The 18,109-nt window shown below is 35.0% G+C and overlaps 1 protein-coding gene across 2 annotated transcripts in view; it reads right to left on the reverse strand.

Moving 5' to 3' along the window:
• MSRB3 (methionine sulfoxide reductase B3) overlaps positions 1-18,109 on the reverse strand; it is a 214,142-nt gene that overhangs the window by 136,574 nt on the left and 59,459 nt on the right. For both annotated transcript variants that reach the window (XM_037846298.1, XM_037846299.1), the window contains exons 3-4: positions 16,175-16,283; positions 14,486-14,563 (exon numbers count right to left, since the gene is read on the reverse strand). In XM_037846298.1, coding sequence (XP_037702226.1) covers positions 14,486-14,563; positions 16,175-16,283 — 187 coding nt within the window. The remainder of the gene's footprint in view (positions 1-14,485; positions 14,564-16,174; positions 16,284-18,109) is intronic.

Genomic DNA, 18,109 nt, shown 5'->3' on the forward strand with positions numbered 1-18,109 from the left:
GGCCAAAGCAGTAGTTCAAATGAAAGATGATGGTGGCTTAAACCATAGTAGTAGTAGTAGATATGTTGAGGAGTCAAATTCAGAATTTATTTTGAGTGCATAGAGCAAAACATGCTGGTACGCTGGAGATGGGGAGGGAGGGAAAGAGAACAATCAAGGATGACTCCTAGGTTTTTTGATCAATTAACTGGGTGGATAATGAATGGTAGTACCTTTATTTAGTTCAGGGGCAGGGGAAGGGGAATGGGGGCAGAGTAGGTTTTGTCCCTTATGAGTCATTTGCCATTTCTACTTGTCACTAATCCCTGTTTTATTCTGATGAGCTGGTAGGATAAATAAGAAAGCTTCAAGCAATATGATCCCATACCAGATCTCAGATTAGTACAATTTTCTTGTTTTCTTTAATCTTAAACATCATAAAAGCCTACTTTATAATAGAAAAATATATACCTTCCTTGAAAAAGATAGTATAAAATACTTTCCCCTAATTTGGGAACAAAAATTAGTACTAACTTCATTGGTTCCTTAGGTCCAAATCAATGGTTCTAGAAGATATCTGTTTACCTGAATCATGCTAAGCTTTTAAAAAGCACAAATGAAAGAATTTGGAAATCTAACTTTTAAATTCTCCAGATGATCCTGAGAATCACTGACCTGGATGGCATTCCTTTAATTAAAAGCAAGCCTCCCCTATTTAAAATAACAAAGCATCCCACGTTTCTGATTATTTCAATTTGCTCCTATTAGTAATTTCCAGGGTAACTTTTTGCCCACTGGGGAAGTAAAACATTTTGCCTTACATCGTATCCACTTTCACATTCAAAAGTTTTTATACATCACTGTTATAAAGTTATCTTCATGGGAAACACTAAAGTAGGCACCAAATAATTGAAAATCTGTCAAAAAGACCAAGTCCCAGGGCATATAATGAAATATTTACCACTTTTTTTCATGAACATATCAAGCCTATTGTTTTATTTTACAGCTACTGTCTCTGGCCACATGAATCAAATTATAGAAACTTAGATCCCATGAATTAGTCAGACCAGGATTCTGACCAACAAATCATCTAAAAACATTCATCACTAAAAAGATGTGTTACACTCCATTAAACCATCAAGTGAAAAGAATACTGAAAACAAAGATTCAATATCAAGAAGACTTTCCTCAAATCTGAAACCATAAAAGAAGTTCACTGGAAGGCCTAAACTTTTATTAAGTCATAGTTAGTCAAGAGCATTTATAGGGGGCTCACCATGTGTGTGTGATACAATTCATTTAACGAAGAGGTCTTGTTTAAAGTAACTATAATTCAGCCCATAAAAACCTTGATCATTTAAGAGCAAATGGGTAGCTGGCTCATACTGTGGGATGCAGGTGTAATTTGGTCAGTCAGTGATGCTTGGGTGCTTAACTTGAAAAGGCCTATTTCAGTTTTGTAAATTCCAGTTTCTGGGTGGTCTTCCAGAGCAGTCTCAAAGAGGACATGCCACAGAAGTATAGGAGTTAATTTATGCTTGTGTAGACTATGAGTCATGAAACTGTCATTAACACCATATACTTAACTGAGTACACAGAAATAAAATTTACAAATCTTCAGCAGCATAAAGCCAACTTTCCTTAGAGCAGAAAACTTGAAACTTGCAACTAGAATGACCATTGAAAAACAAATAAAGACATGAATCAACTGAGTGTAGTTTGTACCAACGACAAAACAAGATAATAAAGATAAAATATAAATAGCAGAAGGAATCACGGACAATAGCCATGATATAATTTATGATAATGAGATATAAGAATGATCAACAGAATGGAGTTACCGGTTTGGACTTTACTCTCCTCTCCCTTGCCTACTCAATGGTGGCAGTACGAAACAGAAAAATGTTCAGACAATTGAAACAACAGCAACATCAATAAGAGCTGCCATGTATTGACTCCTACTCAACAGCAAGCATATTTGGTACTTATACAACAGCAAGGAATTTAGCTAATCCAAAAAATTGAATATTGAAAACTCATCTCATAGATGGACAATTATTAATCTAAAAATTTTTCTTTTACCTTATTACCCTGAAGAAAATGTAAATTTCTTTCCTAATCTTATTGTTCTACCTGTGTTTTAAACCTTATTCTCTCATTTCTAACACCTTAAATACATCCCTCTTTACACCTTTCTTCAGTTTATCAAAAAATAAATAAATAAAAATTTTCTCTTGAGTCTGCTCTTCCCTTAGGGTTAGCCTCATCACTCATTCCTTCTTTAACTGTGATTACTGTATTTTCTGGGATTATTCAAATTCCAAATAGTTTACCCCATTATCTCCACCTCAATTTGTAGTTCTCATTTTCAGGTTTGAAAACATGAGATTGCAATCTTACTTTCACTACAACTTCTACTGAAATTGTTCTCTAAAATTGCCAAGCCCAATGACTTGGTTCTTATCCTTTTAAGTCTGCAACAGTTGACAGCCTTGCTTATCTCTTCTATGACATCTGTATACCTAACTTTGAACTTCGTACTGAACTTAAATTTTTTCCTTTATTATCTTAGCATTTCCTAATGTGTGTCATCAGCAACATTAGCCTCATAGTATGTTCCTTGATTAAGAAAACATTCTGTGGTAAAAAAATTTGGAAACACTATATATTATATCCTACTCCTTGACATCTACAATGCACATCAGTGTGTTGTGGGCCCCTTGAGCTTTATGATAAAGCAACCAATTTTATTTCTTTTAATTCTGTGTTTCTCAATAAGAAATACCATTGTTTTACTAGTCCATGGAACTCTTTCTTTTTCTCAGAACACATACTAACATGTATGAAACTAATATTATGTAAAGGTAGTAGTCTGATGAAACAAATATTCAGTAGTACATGTTTTGGAGAACACTGGTGCATCTAATTTCAGGTTAAAACCTCAACTCTATTCATCTTCTTTCCTCCCAAGCCAGGTTTTAAATATCAAATTAATCTTTAGTACCAGCTTTTCCACCAATCTCATATTGACAGTTGATAAATCTTTTCAGCTTTCACTGCCTGTTGTTTGTAGGGTTTTTTCCCACCTTTATATAGCTATTGACATCACACTTATGCAGCTCTTCCTTGAGACTCACCTAGACTTGGGGTAACCAAACAAAAGAATTATTTGGGAGAGCTTTAAAAAAACCAAACAGATTCTGGGCTCCATTCCCATCTTGATGAATCGGAATTTGGGGGAGAGATCCTCGGAATTTGTGGTTCTAATGGGCAGCTAGATGTGCAAACTGCTGAAGTGAATCATAAAGGCTCCATGACTTTTCTCATTCCCCCAACCTAAACTTTTTCAGTTCTCTCCATCAAAGCTTCAAATGACATGGTTTTCAGTCTCCTAACCATCAGATGCTTTTCTTTGAACACAGTCTATTTTGTCTTTAAACCTTTTAAAGTGAGGATCTTACACTGAACTCATATGCAGAGTGTTCTGGCTGGGTAACTTGGAGAGATTAGAACTATTAATTATCTATTGTTTTCTGGGCTTCTCTGGATCTCCCCTTTTCTGAACAAGTAAAATCAATCTCCTCCCCACCACACCCCCTGCATCAAATTACTCCTAGTTATCATCACCACTAATCTGCAACAACCACCAGAAAATGAACCACCCAACAAACAGACCAACTATCCCAGAATTTTAAAGCATTATTTACCTAATTGACCTCTGTTCTGATTACATGGCATACCTCCCTTTCTCTGATGAACTGTACTCCTGAAATTTGCTATTTATACCAATTCTTACAGAGTTTTAGTATCAATAGCTCACATTTAGAGTGTTTTTTTCCACTTATAAAATGTTTTAACATTATTGACTTAATCCTCTCAAAAGTTTTTGTGACAGGAGTATTATCCTCATCTTACAAATGAGAAATTAAGGCCCACAGAAGTTAAGTGGTTTATTCAAATCACACCAAGCAAGTGGGATAGTTGTGACTTTAACCTCACATGTATTATACCTTTATCATAGCTTTTTCCACTTTAAAATCTAAGTATAGTCACTTGGACAACATCGGAAAATTAGCACCAATTAACACTAGAGTTATGATAGCTACCAGATGATGAATTACTCAGCAAAAAGAATAATAACCAGAATACAAAGAGGTATTAGAGCATAGCAGGTCAGGTGCAGCAGACCTGGATTTGTATCTTAGCTCCACCTCTTACTGCCAGTGTTACCTTGAGTAAATTACTTACTCTTTGTGAGCTTTGCTTTTCCTTTAAGTTTTGAAGAATAAAGAAGACGCTTTTCTTTAAAGTGCTTAGCAAAATGTTTGGCACATGGTATGCTCTCAATCAAAGATTGATTCAAAATATCCCTAATCCACACATTGATGATAATAATACTATTAATAAGAACATTTAAATAAGTCTTTGTTTGGAATAAATATAATCTTCTGACCCTGGGTGCCCCATCCTTCATCAACTACCTCCAGGTTTCTGGGAATAGAACCATGTGAGGACTATAGGAAGATGGAAGATAGTCATGAGGAGAGATGGAATTTGAAATGGTGCTTGAAGTGGAAGCCAAGACAAGAAGGTCTGAGAAAGTCTGAGCTCCCAGTGGCTGCCTTTCTTGTGTTATCATCACCATTACCACTCAGGAGTAGAAGAGAAAAGAAAGAAGAAAGAGTAAGTTAGAAGAGAAGACGGTGGGAAAGTATCTACTTGGAATGTGAGTAGATTATCAAAATGAGCATGAAGGATTTGGCCCTCAAAAATCATGGACTATATTTAATAGTACAATTATAAAAACATTCTTTCATCAATTGTAACAAATATACCACACTAATGCAAGGTGTTAATAATGGAGGAGGGTGATTATATGAGAACTCTATACTTTCTCAATGATTTTTCTATTAACCTACAACTTCTCTAATAAAATTAATTAATTAATTAATTTGGAAAATGTGGTAGGGAACAATAATTAAGAGAATCTATTAGGATATGCAAAGACCTATGCCCTTGCACTGGGTGGAGACAGGGATTACAAAATCTTTAAGCCATGGTCTATCCTTTCAAGAAGTTTATCATTTTGCTAGAGAGAGTCACAAATAACTAGTGTATTAAAATGCATTTACTCATCCAAGTCACATTATTTGGGGAATTTAGAATCCAGACTAAAATTTTTGAAATTATTCAATGGAAACTGAAAATATTTTGGATTAGAGGAACAGTTAGATCAAATAGCATATTACAGAACATGGTAATGCTAGAATTTGAAAAGCAAAATACATAGACTTACTTTTGAAAACTTTAGATTTGCAAACAGTTTATGGTTTAGTTTTGTCACTTCCATGAAATTTATCTAAAGTTGCACAGTTTTTACAAACCTTACTTTATACTTATATAAAACTTTCTTTCTTTTATAGTATGTTTCTGTAATTATTTCATTTGATAGTTGGAAAGTTGATGAGAACAAATATTTAAGTAACTTGCTTATGATTATACAGCAATTCAGTGCTGGAACTTTATAACATTACATTTTTACTTAGTACCCTGGATGGCTTCTGCACTTTTCTTTGATAATGCTATGTTATTTATCCATGTAGCAAGCACACTGAAGACATACATCAGAAATAAAATTTTTGCAATTCTCATTGCAAAAAAGGAATTGTTCATTTACCAGAACAGCAGCTCTGTGGTTTACCTCAAAAGTACTTGTCAAAACACATACATTATTTTTTTCTAAACTGCCTTTAAGTAATTTCAAAGTCTGTGAACAGGAATAATAAATATTTTTTAATTTTCCAATTCAAGTTTATTCAGACAAGATAATTACATGAATTAAACTTTTACCTACTGTTTCCCAGTTTATGTTAAATATCCACTCCAACTCACTAAGAAAAATTTAATCTTCTATTTTTGTCTACATTTGCAAAATGAACTAAAGACGACGATTAAGATTTTGATTTAAGATTATTATTAGAAGACTACTCTCCTCCCATCTTCTTTCCCTCCAAACCAACATATCTATACACATACACATACACACACCTTCAATTATCTAGGAGCTTTATGTCTACATATTGCTTCAATTTTCTTGTGTGTGTGTGTGTAAAAGTTTCAACTAGAAATGTGGAGTTATAAATTTATTTGTATACTGATAAACTTTGAATCATGCTTTGCTATAGTTTTTCAGTTTTTCAAAATGGAGTGGTTCTTTCCTTTTAATACTATGTTTTAGTTTTTTATGCTTTTCTTTTTCCTGTAGTATAATGAGTAAAGAATTATCAGTGTTTTTGCTACCGATCTTCCAGTAGCTCTAGGAAGTCCTTTTCTTTCAATCCAGCTGTGGTCTTACCCTGAGCTTTCTGATGAGATGAAGATGGAAAAGTAACTCTCTCTGTTACAAAAACTTTTTTCTGTAAATCATTACATATAGGGACAAGACAGGAAGGTCAGTGGGATGCGAAAAGTCAATTTCACATTCTCTTCAAAATAACTTATTCAAATGTAACAAAACTTTAAGATACTACTCAAAAATCTAGTTCATTTCAGAGCAGTTTCACTGTGCTGGGGGGCTTACTTTGTTAAAGGATTTAGAAAAAGGTGAAGTGCAATTCAAATATTTTCAAATTCAAGATAAATACACTTTGTTAAAAGTTATGAAACATCTGCTGGCATTATGAGAAATTTCCAGCTGGAGTTCCATAAAAAGAAGGCTTGAAGTTAAGTTCATGCTACTCTCCCTAGCAGAATTCCACAGTGACTGAAATGGTTTATGAGTAAATATAATATGGACAATGTTGAAAAGGGTTAAGAGATGGGATTTGAGTCGAGAGGAAGAATGGAAAGCTCTATCCTGTTCTTCCTTGCTCTTAAACCCTCTTATACCACATACAAAATTATAGAGGGAAAAGTTCATCATAAAAGTCCCTTTTAGTAGTGAATTTCGGAATAAGCATTCATGGAATAACATAGTTGAGTAAATTGTGTGTGGCACTGGACTGGAATTTCTTCGGTGAAAGGGCTTATGTTCTTAAAAAGCTGAAAATGGCTTAAATTTTCTGGTAGCCTAGAATAAAATTGCACAGGAGGCTCATGTGAAATGTATGCTGTGAATAGTTTTGCAGCAGAGTTCCATTTGATATGCAGCAACACAGCTGGGGCAGTGACTCATCACACTAATATCTACTGTTAACAGACAGAATGTCTCTAATAAGGCCTGCACTTTCTCATATTATAAGGAGTTTCTTAGGCTGCTGTGATAGCATGATATGTTTCCAAAGCTTGGTCAGGCCACTAGTATTCAACATTCATTGAATACATGACATATACTAGACATTTTTCTACCTTTAGTTATTCTCTTGTAACTCTTTGGTTTATTTTCTCCATTTTTCAGATGACGAATCTGAGGTCACACATTCAGACTGATAATTAACTGGTTCTACCAGTTGCTTTTAGCCAGTGACCTTTCTGGCTTTTTGATGAAGATGAAGTTAAAAAGAAATTTCAAGATAGAAAGAAAAACATTTAAAATAGCTCATGTCAGTTGGCCTCACTCTTCTCAGAAATGTATGAAGAGAATACAAAAAGTAGTGAAAATTTGGACTACAGATACTTGAGAAAATGTGATAGGGGATAAACAAATGAAAATAAAATGACCTCTCAATTTCAATAAGTAAAATCATGTCCATGAATCCAGCTGCTGCCATACCTTCCATATGTCAAAAGGCCTGATGGCTTTCTGAACACTGACTACATCTTCCTGTGTTACACAGGACTTACCTAAGGATAACAACCAACTTGAAACCGAGTCCTACTTGATGACCCACCATGATATACCTATTTACTTTTGGTTTCTAGGCCTTCTAGATTGGTACGGTCTTCAACTTTCAACTTCAGTACTGTGACAAACAGATACTTCAAACAATTGAGGAATGTGTGTGTGTGTGTGTGTGTTTGTGTGTACACATGCATGTTCCATTTGGTCCATTGATGCCGGGACAAAATAACCAAAATAGAGTGACCAAAATAAAATATTAAAATACATGTAATGGTTTAAAAGCTATTTAGAGAAAATACAAATGGTATAAGTGATTTTTAAGACAGTCTTTATTTCCCTATAATTTGCTAACTTCCTTCTTTTCTAAAGGTTTGATTATTACTATTCTAATCTATTTAAATACTGGCTGTGTGATTGGTACAAGTTTCTTATCCTCTCAGCTTCCACATCAGTAAAATGTATTGTTGTGAAGATTAAATGAATTAATACATATAAAGCATTAAGAACTATTCTTCACACATGGTAAGTGCTATATAAGTGTTAGCTATTGTTTTAGTATTATCATCATCATTAGTGGGACTCTTTTTTCTTTTCTTTTTTATTGTGATAACATATACAAAACACAAAATTTCCCATTTTTAACTACATATATGTGCACAATTCAGTGATGTCAATCACATTACAGTAAGCTATTAATTCAGTGCAAGGACTGATGAGTACATAAAATATAAACTATCCTATATGGTTCTTAAAGTTTCAAACGAAATTATCAGGAGCTGATTGCACATGGATAACATGCAAACAAGAAAAAAAAAGTTCCACTGAGGCTATTTCCTTCTCTTCATCCCCAGCAATCTATCTTGCATACTGCTATGGCTTACTTCCCATTTCATCATGTTAATATCTTTTTTCAAAATTGCCTTACAATCTATCAAAGTTCAGACATACATATGATTAACAATTATTTAGTGATAATTACATGCCAGAGACTAGAAATACAAATATGACTAAGGCATGGCCTTAACATTGTGAAGTTCATTTACTAGTGACAGACAGGCACATAAACAAGATAATTACAAAACCAAGTAGTAAGTACAATGATGGAAATACATTCAAGGGGCTATGGGAGCACAGATGAGTGGCACCAAAGTTCACTCTGGGAGGATCAGAAAGGGCTTCTTGGAGGAAAAGATTCCAAGGCTTAAAGGATTTCAAGTAGGAATTTAAATGTTTTTTCTAATATCCAAGGACTTCCTTAATTGGTCCCCTTTGACCCACCAGTCATATCTCCCATTACTCCCAACATAACACTCCTCCCTACTCCTATTGGACCAGTCTCCTACCTATTTCTGTTAAGAATCCACTTTGTTCTTATCTCTAGTTCCTCTTTTCATATGGCATTCTCTACCAGGCATCCTCTACTTGGGAAAAACGGGACCCTTCTCTCAGCCTGCTAAATTGTGGCCTCATCCTCCATGAAAACTTGCCCCTACTTTAATGCAGTCATATATCCTCCAATTTCACATGAAAGCATTTCAAACAGGCACATTCAGAGATGGACTAACATTATTTTCCCATATTATCTAATTGTTTTTTGTGTTTTCCTTATTAACTCTGACAAACTACAAATACCTTGAGGAAAAGGATTTCATAAATGTATTTGTTCTACAACACCTGGCAAAGTGTCAGGCAAAAGCAAAATATAAGTGGTGAATTAAATTATTTTAACAATGTCTTTTCTGGTTTATGTGATGTGCAATAAATTCATTTTATGAAATTCAAAAGTTCAAATAGCCAGAGGAGAAAACATTCTTGCCTCTGCATGTTAGTTCACTAACAGAAAGTCACTAGCACTATATTAGAAACAAACTAGCTTGGTAACATTTGCAGACGTGAAGAAAATATGAACCATGGAATAAATTACACATTCGGTTTATAAGAAGCCTGTGAATAACGTTCTTATACTTGGTAAGCAGTAAAAAAAGCAGCATTTTGTTCAGAGAGGGAATGTATTCAGGGTAGAGTAAAAGTTTGAAAACGAAACGAGAATAATTCACTGGCCTTTTTTGGTAAGGAAGTGTATGATATATATATAAATATATATATGTCAGTTGAGTAAATGGAGATTACATGCATGCACACACACACAATAAGCGTGAATAAGATAACAGAAAAGACATTTGAGGAAACAACCTTTTCATACCACTAATAAGTAGACATTTCGAATTCAGCACTACTTTCCTTATTTCTTTTCCTTTCTTATTTTTTCCCTCCCATTATCTTTGATACCATTCCTCTATTTAGTCTGTTCTATGAATTTTCTTCCCTCACTCCTTTCTAACAAGCATAAACTCCCACGCTTTCTCACACACACACACACACTCCTATACTTTGTGCTCAAAGCATGAAACCAACTATCTCAAGAGATGCCCTGATAGTGATGCCTCTAATTCACTAGACTAGTGAGTGGTTTCCAAACTTTTGCTCATGAACCCCTAAAAGAATTTTGAAAAAAATACAGACTCCATGCCAGTTATCAATTTGTTGCCTCTCCCTCCAAATCCACCTTCCTTGCCTGCTCCACTAAAATTAAGTTGAGCCCTTTAAGTATTTTTTCTTTGTCAGCTGGCACAACCTTAAGCTTTGTTAGGAGAGGCACAGGAGAGAGAACGCAGGAGGAAAAGAGTTTTCCTTCCTGGTTCCAGGATGCTTGCTCAAAAGGCTCCTGAAGCGCATGAAATTTCTCTAATTCCAGGCTCCTGCAGCCTGGGCAGCTTCTTTAGTGCGAGGCACCTGCAGTGTGAATGGTTTCTCTAGGTGTCAGCTACTTCAAGTATATGCAGCTTCTTCAGTGCCTGTAGCTCAGGCAGCTTTTCCAGGGCCAGGTGCCTTCAGCGCACAATGATCCGTAGAACCTACTGGCCAGCAGCTTCCCCCAGAACTCCCCACCAGTGGTTTTGTAGAGAAATGCCTCCTGTGAGACACCTCGCTGGAGATAGCTTTCCCTAGCACCCCAGAAGACAGATTTCCAGAAAGTTCCAGGAGTCAAATTTCCAGCAAGTTCTGCCATCAAAGTGCCACAGTAACATCTCTGTCCTTTAGTGAGCTACAACTATGCCCTCTCCAACTAGGTCTAGATTTGAGCCCTCGGTGAGGAGTGGCAGATGTGGGGCTATTTCTTGGGCTCTCTATCTCAACCCTAGGGGTGGTGGTTGCTCCTTATATCTGATATTCCTATATTCTTTAGAATCTCTCTTTACTTCTTTCTAGCTAATCCCTCATTACCACAATCCCCTATTATAATTAACAATTCTTTATATTAAACTTTCTCATTCAAATTACTGGAGGTGTATCCTGATTGGGTACCGATTGATACATACTCCCTCGTATATTTTAACAACTAAAAATTCTTATCAAAAATTTAAATAATTGCAAAAGATGAATTTTCTGGCATTCTGTATATAGTATACATGCTTAAAATATATTTTTATTGAAACCTTAAAGCTACATATTTACATGGTTTAATGTAGAGAATTTGCCTATAACCTAATTTGCAAAGCCAGTCTCACTGTCAAATCAACTAACCAAATCAGTCTATTTACTGTCAAAAAAAAAAAGATTTTCATTTTTTAAATTCAAATAAACATGTCAATACATATTCTTGTGGCAATGTTCTCACTTAGGTAGCTTTTTAGATAGTGGATACAGACAGACAGTAGATGGAGAGAAAGATAAGCAGACAGACAGATTGATTCAGCCTTGCTACGAGCCTTTCCAAGATGAAATACTATTTCAATATTATTTTATCAATGTTTTCTTTGCCTTGCTTTCATGGACTCTTCTTCAGAAGTAATGCATTCCTGAACTTTCATTCTGTTTAATGACCTGGAGGTCTTACCCCAGGCAATAAATCTTAGTAAGATTTATGATAGGTACAAGGTATGACATCTTTTGTAAAGTGGGAAAAGAGTGATTATGAAAGAAGAGATAAGAAAAAAGAAGTAGTAGTTCAAAACTCTTCCTCAGATACATCAACTTCAATAAAGTCTACATATAGAAGGTGAGAATGATAAAATTGATTCCCTCAAAACTGTGCATGCCCTGCAGTCCCAGGAAAGTCTTTGTGAACTCCCAAGGTACAAGTTCTCCAGTCTGAAGACAGCTACATTAGACCAAGGAATTACTGCAAATGAAAATGAAGGATAGATCAGATAAGGTACTTGTTTCCCAAAACAGACAAGAAACCAAGTAAGGAGAAGCAAACAATATTTTAAGTAAAATAAAAATATTAAACCATATTCCTTAAAACTCAGAAAACAAAAGCTTTCTTTATGAGAATGCTAAAGGAAATTGAGGCAACATCACATCAAATGTGAAATCTGACTCCCATCAGTATCTATGTTTGGATAAGGGTCTTGCTTTTAGGATTTGTACTCAAAATCTCACATGGGTTAAATCCTTCAATTACAATGGTTCTGTTTCTTATTTAAAACAGTAAGTTTTCCTTAGATCCACTAGTTGACTGAATCACGTGATAAGGAAAGAGATGGCAAATCTTAAACAAAAAGCAAAGGGGATATGGCCAATTTTTACCATTTGAGATATTAACAAGTTTAACATGGCTCAGCAACCATCTTAAGTGTTACATCAACTATTATGACACAAGTTAAAGGTGTTGAAATACAAGGATGTTTTCTGAGAGGAAATGGGTGACAATTTGGGGTTCAGTTTTTTAACATGAAGATAAATACACAAGAATTCAGAACATATTCTCAACCAACACTAATGTGCAGTAAGGCTTGTGCAATTTAAGAAAAGTTTTTAAACTTTAAAAATTCTTTTCAAGGAAACTACTATTTCCTGTTATTTCTAGAAAATCTGTAGATGCTAGTGTTTTTTAAAGGGAAACATTTATGGAGAGATATTAAGTATACTTTTTATGCTACAAGTACCAGATTCTTGTTTATTCATTTCCCCTAAGAAACTTTCTAATTCTGTTTTAAATAAATGACATTTACTCTCAGTTAAGGTTTCTGTCTTTTTATTCCCCCAAATCAACATTCTCATGAGAAGTTCATGGCTCCTAGGATTTTTCTCCACTCAAATAAATAAAATTTTGGTCAAGTTTTTCCCTTCCTGAATTAGAATCATAGTCTCCAGGATACACTGTATGAATTACATATTTGGGTAGAAAAGTTATAGTAAACTATTTGTAGTAAACTATCGGGATCTATAAAATAAAGATTTTGGGTCAATGCAAAAACTGTTGACCTCATATTACATAATTTGCTTACATATGCCTAAGCATCTGTTATGTTCACTACAGATATTATCCTTCATTGCTGCAGTATGAATAATCTGTTTGGTTACTATTATTCAGACTGAAGGATATACATGAAGAACATTCATTATGGTCCAGTAGATAAATTTAGAGCCATCACTTGAAGACAGAAAGATAGATAAATAAAGCCATCAATTTCTATGCTCACCAAAATCTCATTCATAGCTCTGCCAAATGCCATGGTTATTGAGATGAACAAGGTAATGCTGGGTATTTTAAAGATTCAAATAGTATAAAATCTTCCAGTCTATTAAACTGATAATTCACCATGAAGTCAAGAATTACTTTTGTTTTGTGAGGGAAAAATAGAAATAAGAAAATTCAGTAATGGAAAGATTCTAACATGAACAATTAGTTTGTTACCATCCTATAATATGTCCATACCCATCAGTTTTTTTAATTAAATATTTTCATTTATCAGAAATATTGACCTATCATCTTTTCTCCTTAGATAGCATAGTTTTGTCAGAAGACAATTTTTCATTGGTTTCTCATGTTTCTACACATCTTAACAGTAGAAGCACTAATAGCTTTTGCTCTGTACTATCTTTTTTTTGCATTTTAAAATTGTTTTATGCCATTTTATTGAGATATGCTCATACACCATATAATCCATCCAATGTATACAATCAACAGTTCACAGTATCATAGTATAGTTGTGCATTCATTGCCACAATCAATTTTCAAACATTTTCATTACTCCAAAACAAAGAAAAAAATATTAAAAAAATAAAAAAACATCCAAACCATCCCATACCCCTTACCCCCCCAATTATTTATATTTTTGTCATTATTTTATTACTCATCTGCCTATACACTGGTTAAAGGAAGTGTCAGTCGCCAGGTTTTCACTATCACATGGTCACACGATAAAAGCTATATGGTTATACAGTTATCAACAAGAATCAAGTCTTCTGGATTACCATTCAACAGATTCAGGTATTTCCTTCTAGCTATTCTACTACACTAGAAACTAAAAATTAATATCTCTATAATGCATAAGAATAACCTCCAGTTTGACCTCTCGACTTTATTTGAGATCTCCCACCCACCGAAGCTTTATTTTGTTTCATTTCTTTTCCCCCTTTTGGTCAAGATGGCATTCTCAATCCCATGATGCCAGGGCCAGGTTCATCCCTGGGAGTCCTGTCCCTTTTTGCCAGGGAAATTTACACCCCTGGAAGTCATGTCCCATGTAGCGGGGAGGGTAGTGAGTTTATTTGCAGAGTTGGCTGAGAGAAAGAGGCCACATCTGAGCAACAAAAGAGGTTCTCTGGGGTGACTCTTAGGCATAATTATTAGTAGGCTTAGCTCCTCCTTTGCAGGAATAAGTTTCATAAAGGCAAGTCCCAAGATCGAGGGCTTGACTTATTTAACATACTTACTTGAACAATGGAGTTCCACAAACAACACATTTATATATTCCAGGAGCTTTGTGATGTGTGTATTCTCCTTCAAAGGCACTGATAAACAATAAACAAAGCATTAAAAAATTAAACAAAACTAGCCTTATTTCTTATAGAATGTATTGGCTTAATGTATATTTCTCCAATAAATCTTTTGAGTGCTTTTTGTCTTAAAATAGGAACATAGGAACAGACCAAACATATGGAAATCTGAACATTACTAATGTATTTCTAATCTATATAATAAAATGTGCATGTAACTACTCCAACTAGTGAAGGTTAAATAGAAAATAAAGCTGTCTAGTTATGTAATGCTTAGGGAAAAATATCCTATTTAAAAAATGTGTCTAGTTTAGACCGAAAGAACATTATTACATAAGATTTCTGCTACTCTACAGTGTCTAAGAGTGTATACCAGAAAATGGAGAAGGGTCCAAGACTACAAGTGGAAAGAGTATTATTTTTTGGTTTGAAAAGGAATATTGCAGCTTTAAGGGAATATTTTTCTAAGTTAACAATCTTAAAGGCTAGGAGGTCATTCCGCTAATACAAATCAGCTGTGCTAGCCCAACAAAAAGTCTATGTGCTCTGCAGCTTGTTTTTATCCTTTCACCCTCTTTATGAGGTCCAATTTTTTTATAAACAGAATTTTTAAGAATGACCTAATCTCTGGTTGTTTGTGTGCACTAAATCATTTTGCTAGTCATGTACACAACAGGACGAGTCAAAGTACCCCTGAGCTGATGCTCAAGTCCACTGCTGGCTCATTGTGTGCTGAGGGTGGACTTTTGTCAGAGGCTCAACATTTGGTAAATTCAGTAAACGCTATATACTTTGACAGGAAGAGTGTGTTGCCTATTAACAAGAACCCCATGTGTGTTAGAGCTCTTTTAATTCATTAATGAAAACAAGAAGTTACATCATTAATAAATTTGGATCAGAGGTAAGTTACAGCCTTGTGCCAAGCTCCATGGTATAAATTAGACAACAAAATGGTTGGACCTTGGTAAGTTACCTTTGAGCTGGAATCAGCTGAGAGAGACTTTATTCACTAAAAACAGTCTTGGAAGTGAAGAAACTCTTTTTTTCAGGACTTAGGGCAAACTTCCACAGACTAAAGCCATGTGAGGGCAGTTATTGAAAATTTTTGACATTCCAACCACAAATGAGCCAATAAATACTTTCTCCACATGTGCTTCAAAAAGAAATTGGAGTGGGGTAGAAAGGAACTAAATTATGCTACCTCCTTTTTGCAGCCAAAACGTCTATACTTACAATGGCCCCCTTCAAAATTTCAGCATCCTGGCACAGTGCCTTGTCCCTCATGGTTTTTGCTTACTGTGATGTCTTCCCAAAAAATGTACCTAAATCGCTATTACTTCCACACATTTGTAGTAAACGAAAAACAGGCCTTTAACAAAAGCCCTGACTTTGCATAAGACAGAGGGTTCATTAAATGGGGGAAAGAATACATAAAAGTAGTCTTGACCTAAACAATGTGATTTTCAAATTTTTCAAGGATATTAATTTGTAGACTTCAGCAAAAAGTATAGAATTCTTTAAATTAATTGCCAAGGAAGGGGACTGAAAGATGGATGGGGTGGGGTGTGGCTCAGAATTATGAAGACTAGTTCTTACTTAATGACTTTTTCTTACAGATTACCTTACCTTTCTGTCCCTTTCTCCTGAGTGACATGGTACTGCAGGGGTGTTAGCCGTTTCCTCAGTTCCTGCTGGGAAAAGACCACCTTACAGTTCTTTTTATCCCTACATGACCCTGGAAAGAGAGAGGACATGGGAGAAGGAGGCTTTTTAGCTTGAATCTTGAATAATTGCTTTGGCTTGCTGCCACAGCACAGCTTCTGCATTTACTTGTCAGTGACCAGACCAGTCCCTAATGTACTAGAAAAGCTTACCTGAACTGCAGCTGATTATTTCTCTAAGTTTAAAAGGAATGTTTCTTAAGATCCAGGTGACTCTAATGCAGCAGTGACAATGTGCTATAGCCAAAGCTTCCAGTATGTTATACTAAAAACTCACTAAACATTCACAAGATATTAATATGTCTTTTATGTCTCCCAACACCCTGAAATTCTGGGTTTTTTCCCCAAATGAATTCAAAAAGCATAACTCTGTTTATAAACATTTACACTGTATATACAAGATGATGGGCATATGATGTTAAATCCTAACTCTCCATTCAATGATTTTTGTAACTTGGTAGAATAGCTTGAAACCTGTCCATTCTGGGTGACTTAACTACCATCCTATTTAATTTTCTTTACATCACAAAGATGTATTTTTCCATGACGAGGAATTGTTGTTCTCTATGATTCTGTTAGACACTTCACTAGGTTATACAGAATCCTGAAAAACAAAAGTCTCTTTAAAGACTGTATCTTACTATGTTAACCAGGCAGCAAGAAGTTTCAATATACTATATAAGAAGGCATTTACAACAATGTTGATTCAAGAAGTTCCAAAGAAAGGAGTGAGAAAAATGGGGGGCAGGGGATAAAGAGAAGAGGAAAGATGGATGTGATTTTATTTAGAGACCTACATTTTCTTTTTGCAAAGTATACCCAGGAAGATTTCAGTGATTAAGTGTATTTGAATGGTGAAATAATTTTAATGTAATTCTAATAACAATGGCAGCTTTTATTTCAACCTATACAGACTGCAGTAAAATGTTCAGACAACAGCTGCTTATATACAGTATTTTATTTTACCTGCACAAATGATTGAAAAGAAATATAACTCCAGGACAGCGCAACCATTACTCACTGCAAGTGAAATTGCTTTTTTTTGCCATCCATCACAGTGGGAAAGAGTCTTGCAGAAGGTCCTAAATGTAAAAGAGTTTCTTACCATGTTTGAAGTTACTAAAAGAAAGCTTGCTTAGTTTCCTGAATAGTAAACTCAACTTCTTTTTTAAATATAAATATTTTAAAATATATAAATCATATATAAGTATGATTTAGGAGTGGAAATCCTTTCTACTCCTTTATTTTCAAGGCACCTAATGTGAGATCATTGAAATTAAACTAGGAAAAAATTAACCATTACAGTAATCCTGATTGTGGAGACTGAAGAAGGATATCGCTTCCAGAATCAGGGCCACCAAGATAGAATGGCTGATCTATGAGAAAACACGGAGGAGGAAAGAGCAAACCAGAGCCAAACAGACATGCACCTTGGAGTAGGCCTGCGGGTAGTCAGACAGCACCTCTGCTGATCTTCCACAGGGCACCTGGACCCTGCTCTGGCATGGAAAGATCCACAAAAACAGCAGGCACGTCACTTGTGGCATGTTGCTCTCTTCTCACTGGATCCCATATACACCTACTTATTTATAATATTGTCATGGGGTAGATGGAAATGTCGCCCTGAGAAATATTTGTCCTGTCAGAACAAGCCCCTCAACAGCTTGCATGCTGTTTCTTAGAAAAAAGCAGCGGACTGTGATAGGTGCTCAATTTGCTATCGACTTTTTAAAAGTTATCTTTTTGTTTTTATTTATCTGTCAGAAAGCTTTTTTGTCTTTGTGAATTTTGTCAAAGAATTTCATTCCTTATAAATTCAACATGACAAAATATCTAGGTT

Source organism: Choloepus didactylus, chromosome 8 (genome assembly GCF_015220235.1).
Source record: "Choloepus didactylus isolate mChoDid1 chromosome 8, mChoDid1.pri, whole genome shotgun sequence".
NCBI lineage: Eukaryota > Metazoa > Chordata > Mammalia > Pilosa > Megalonychidae > Choloepus > Choloepus didactylus.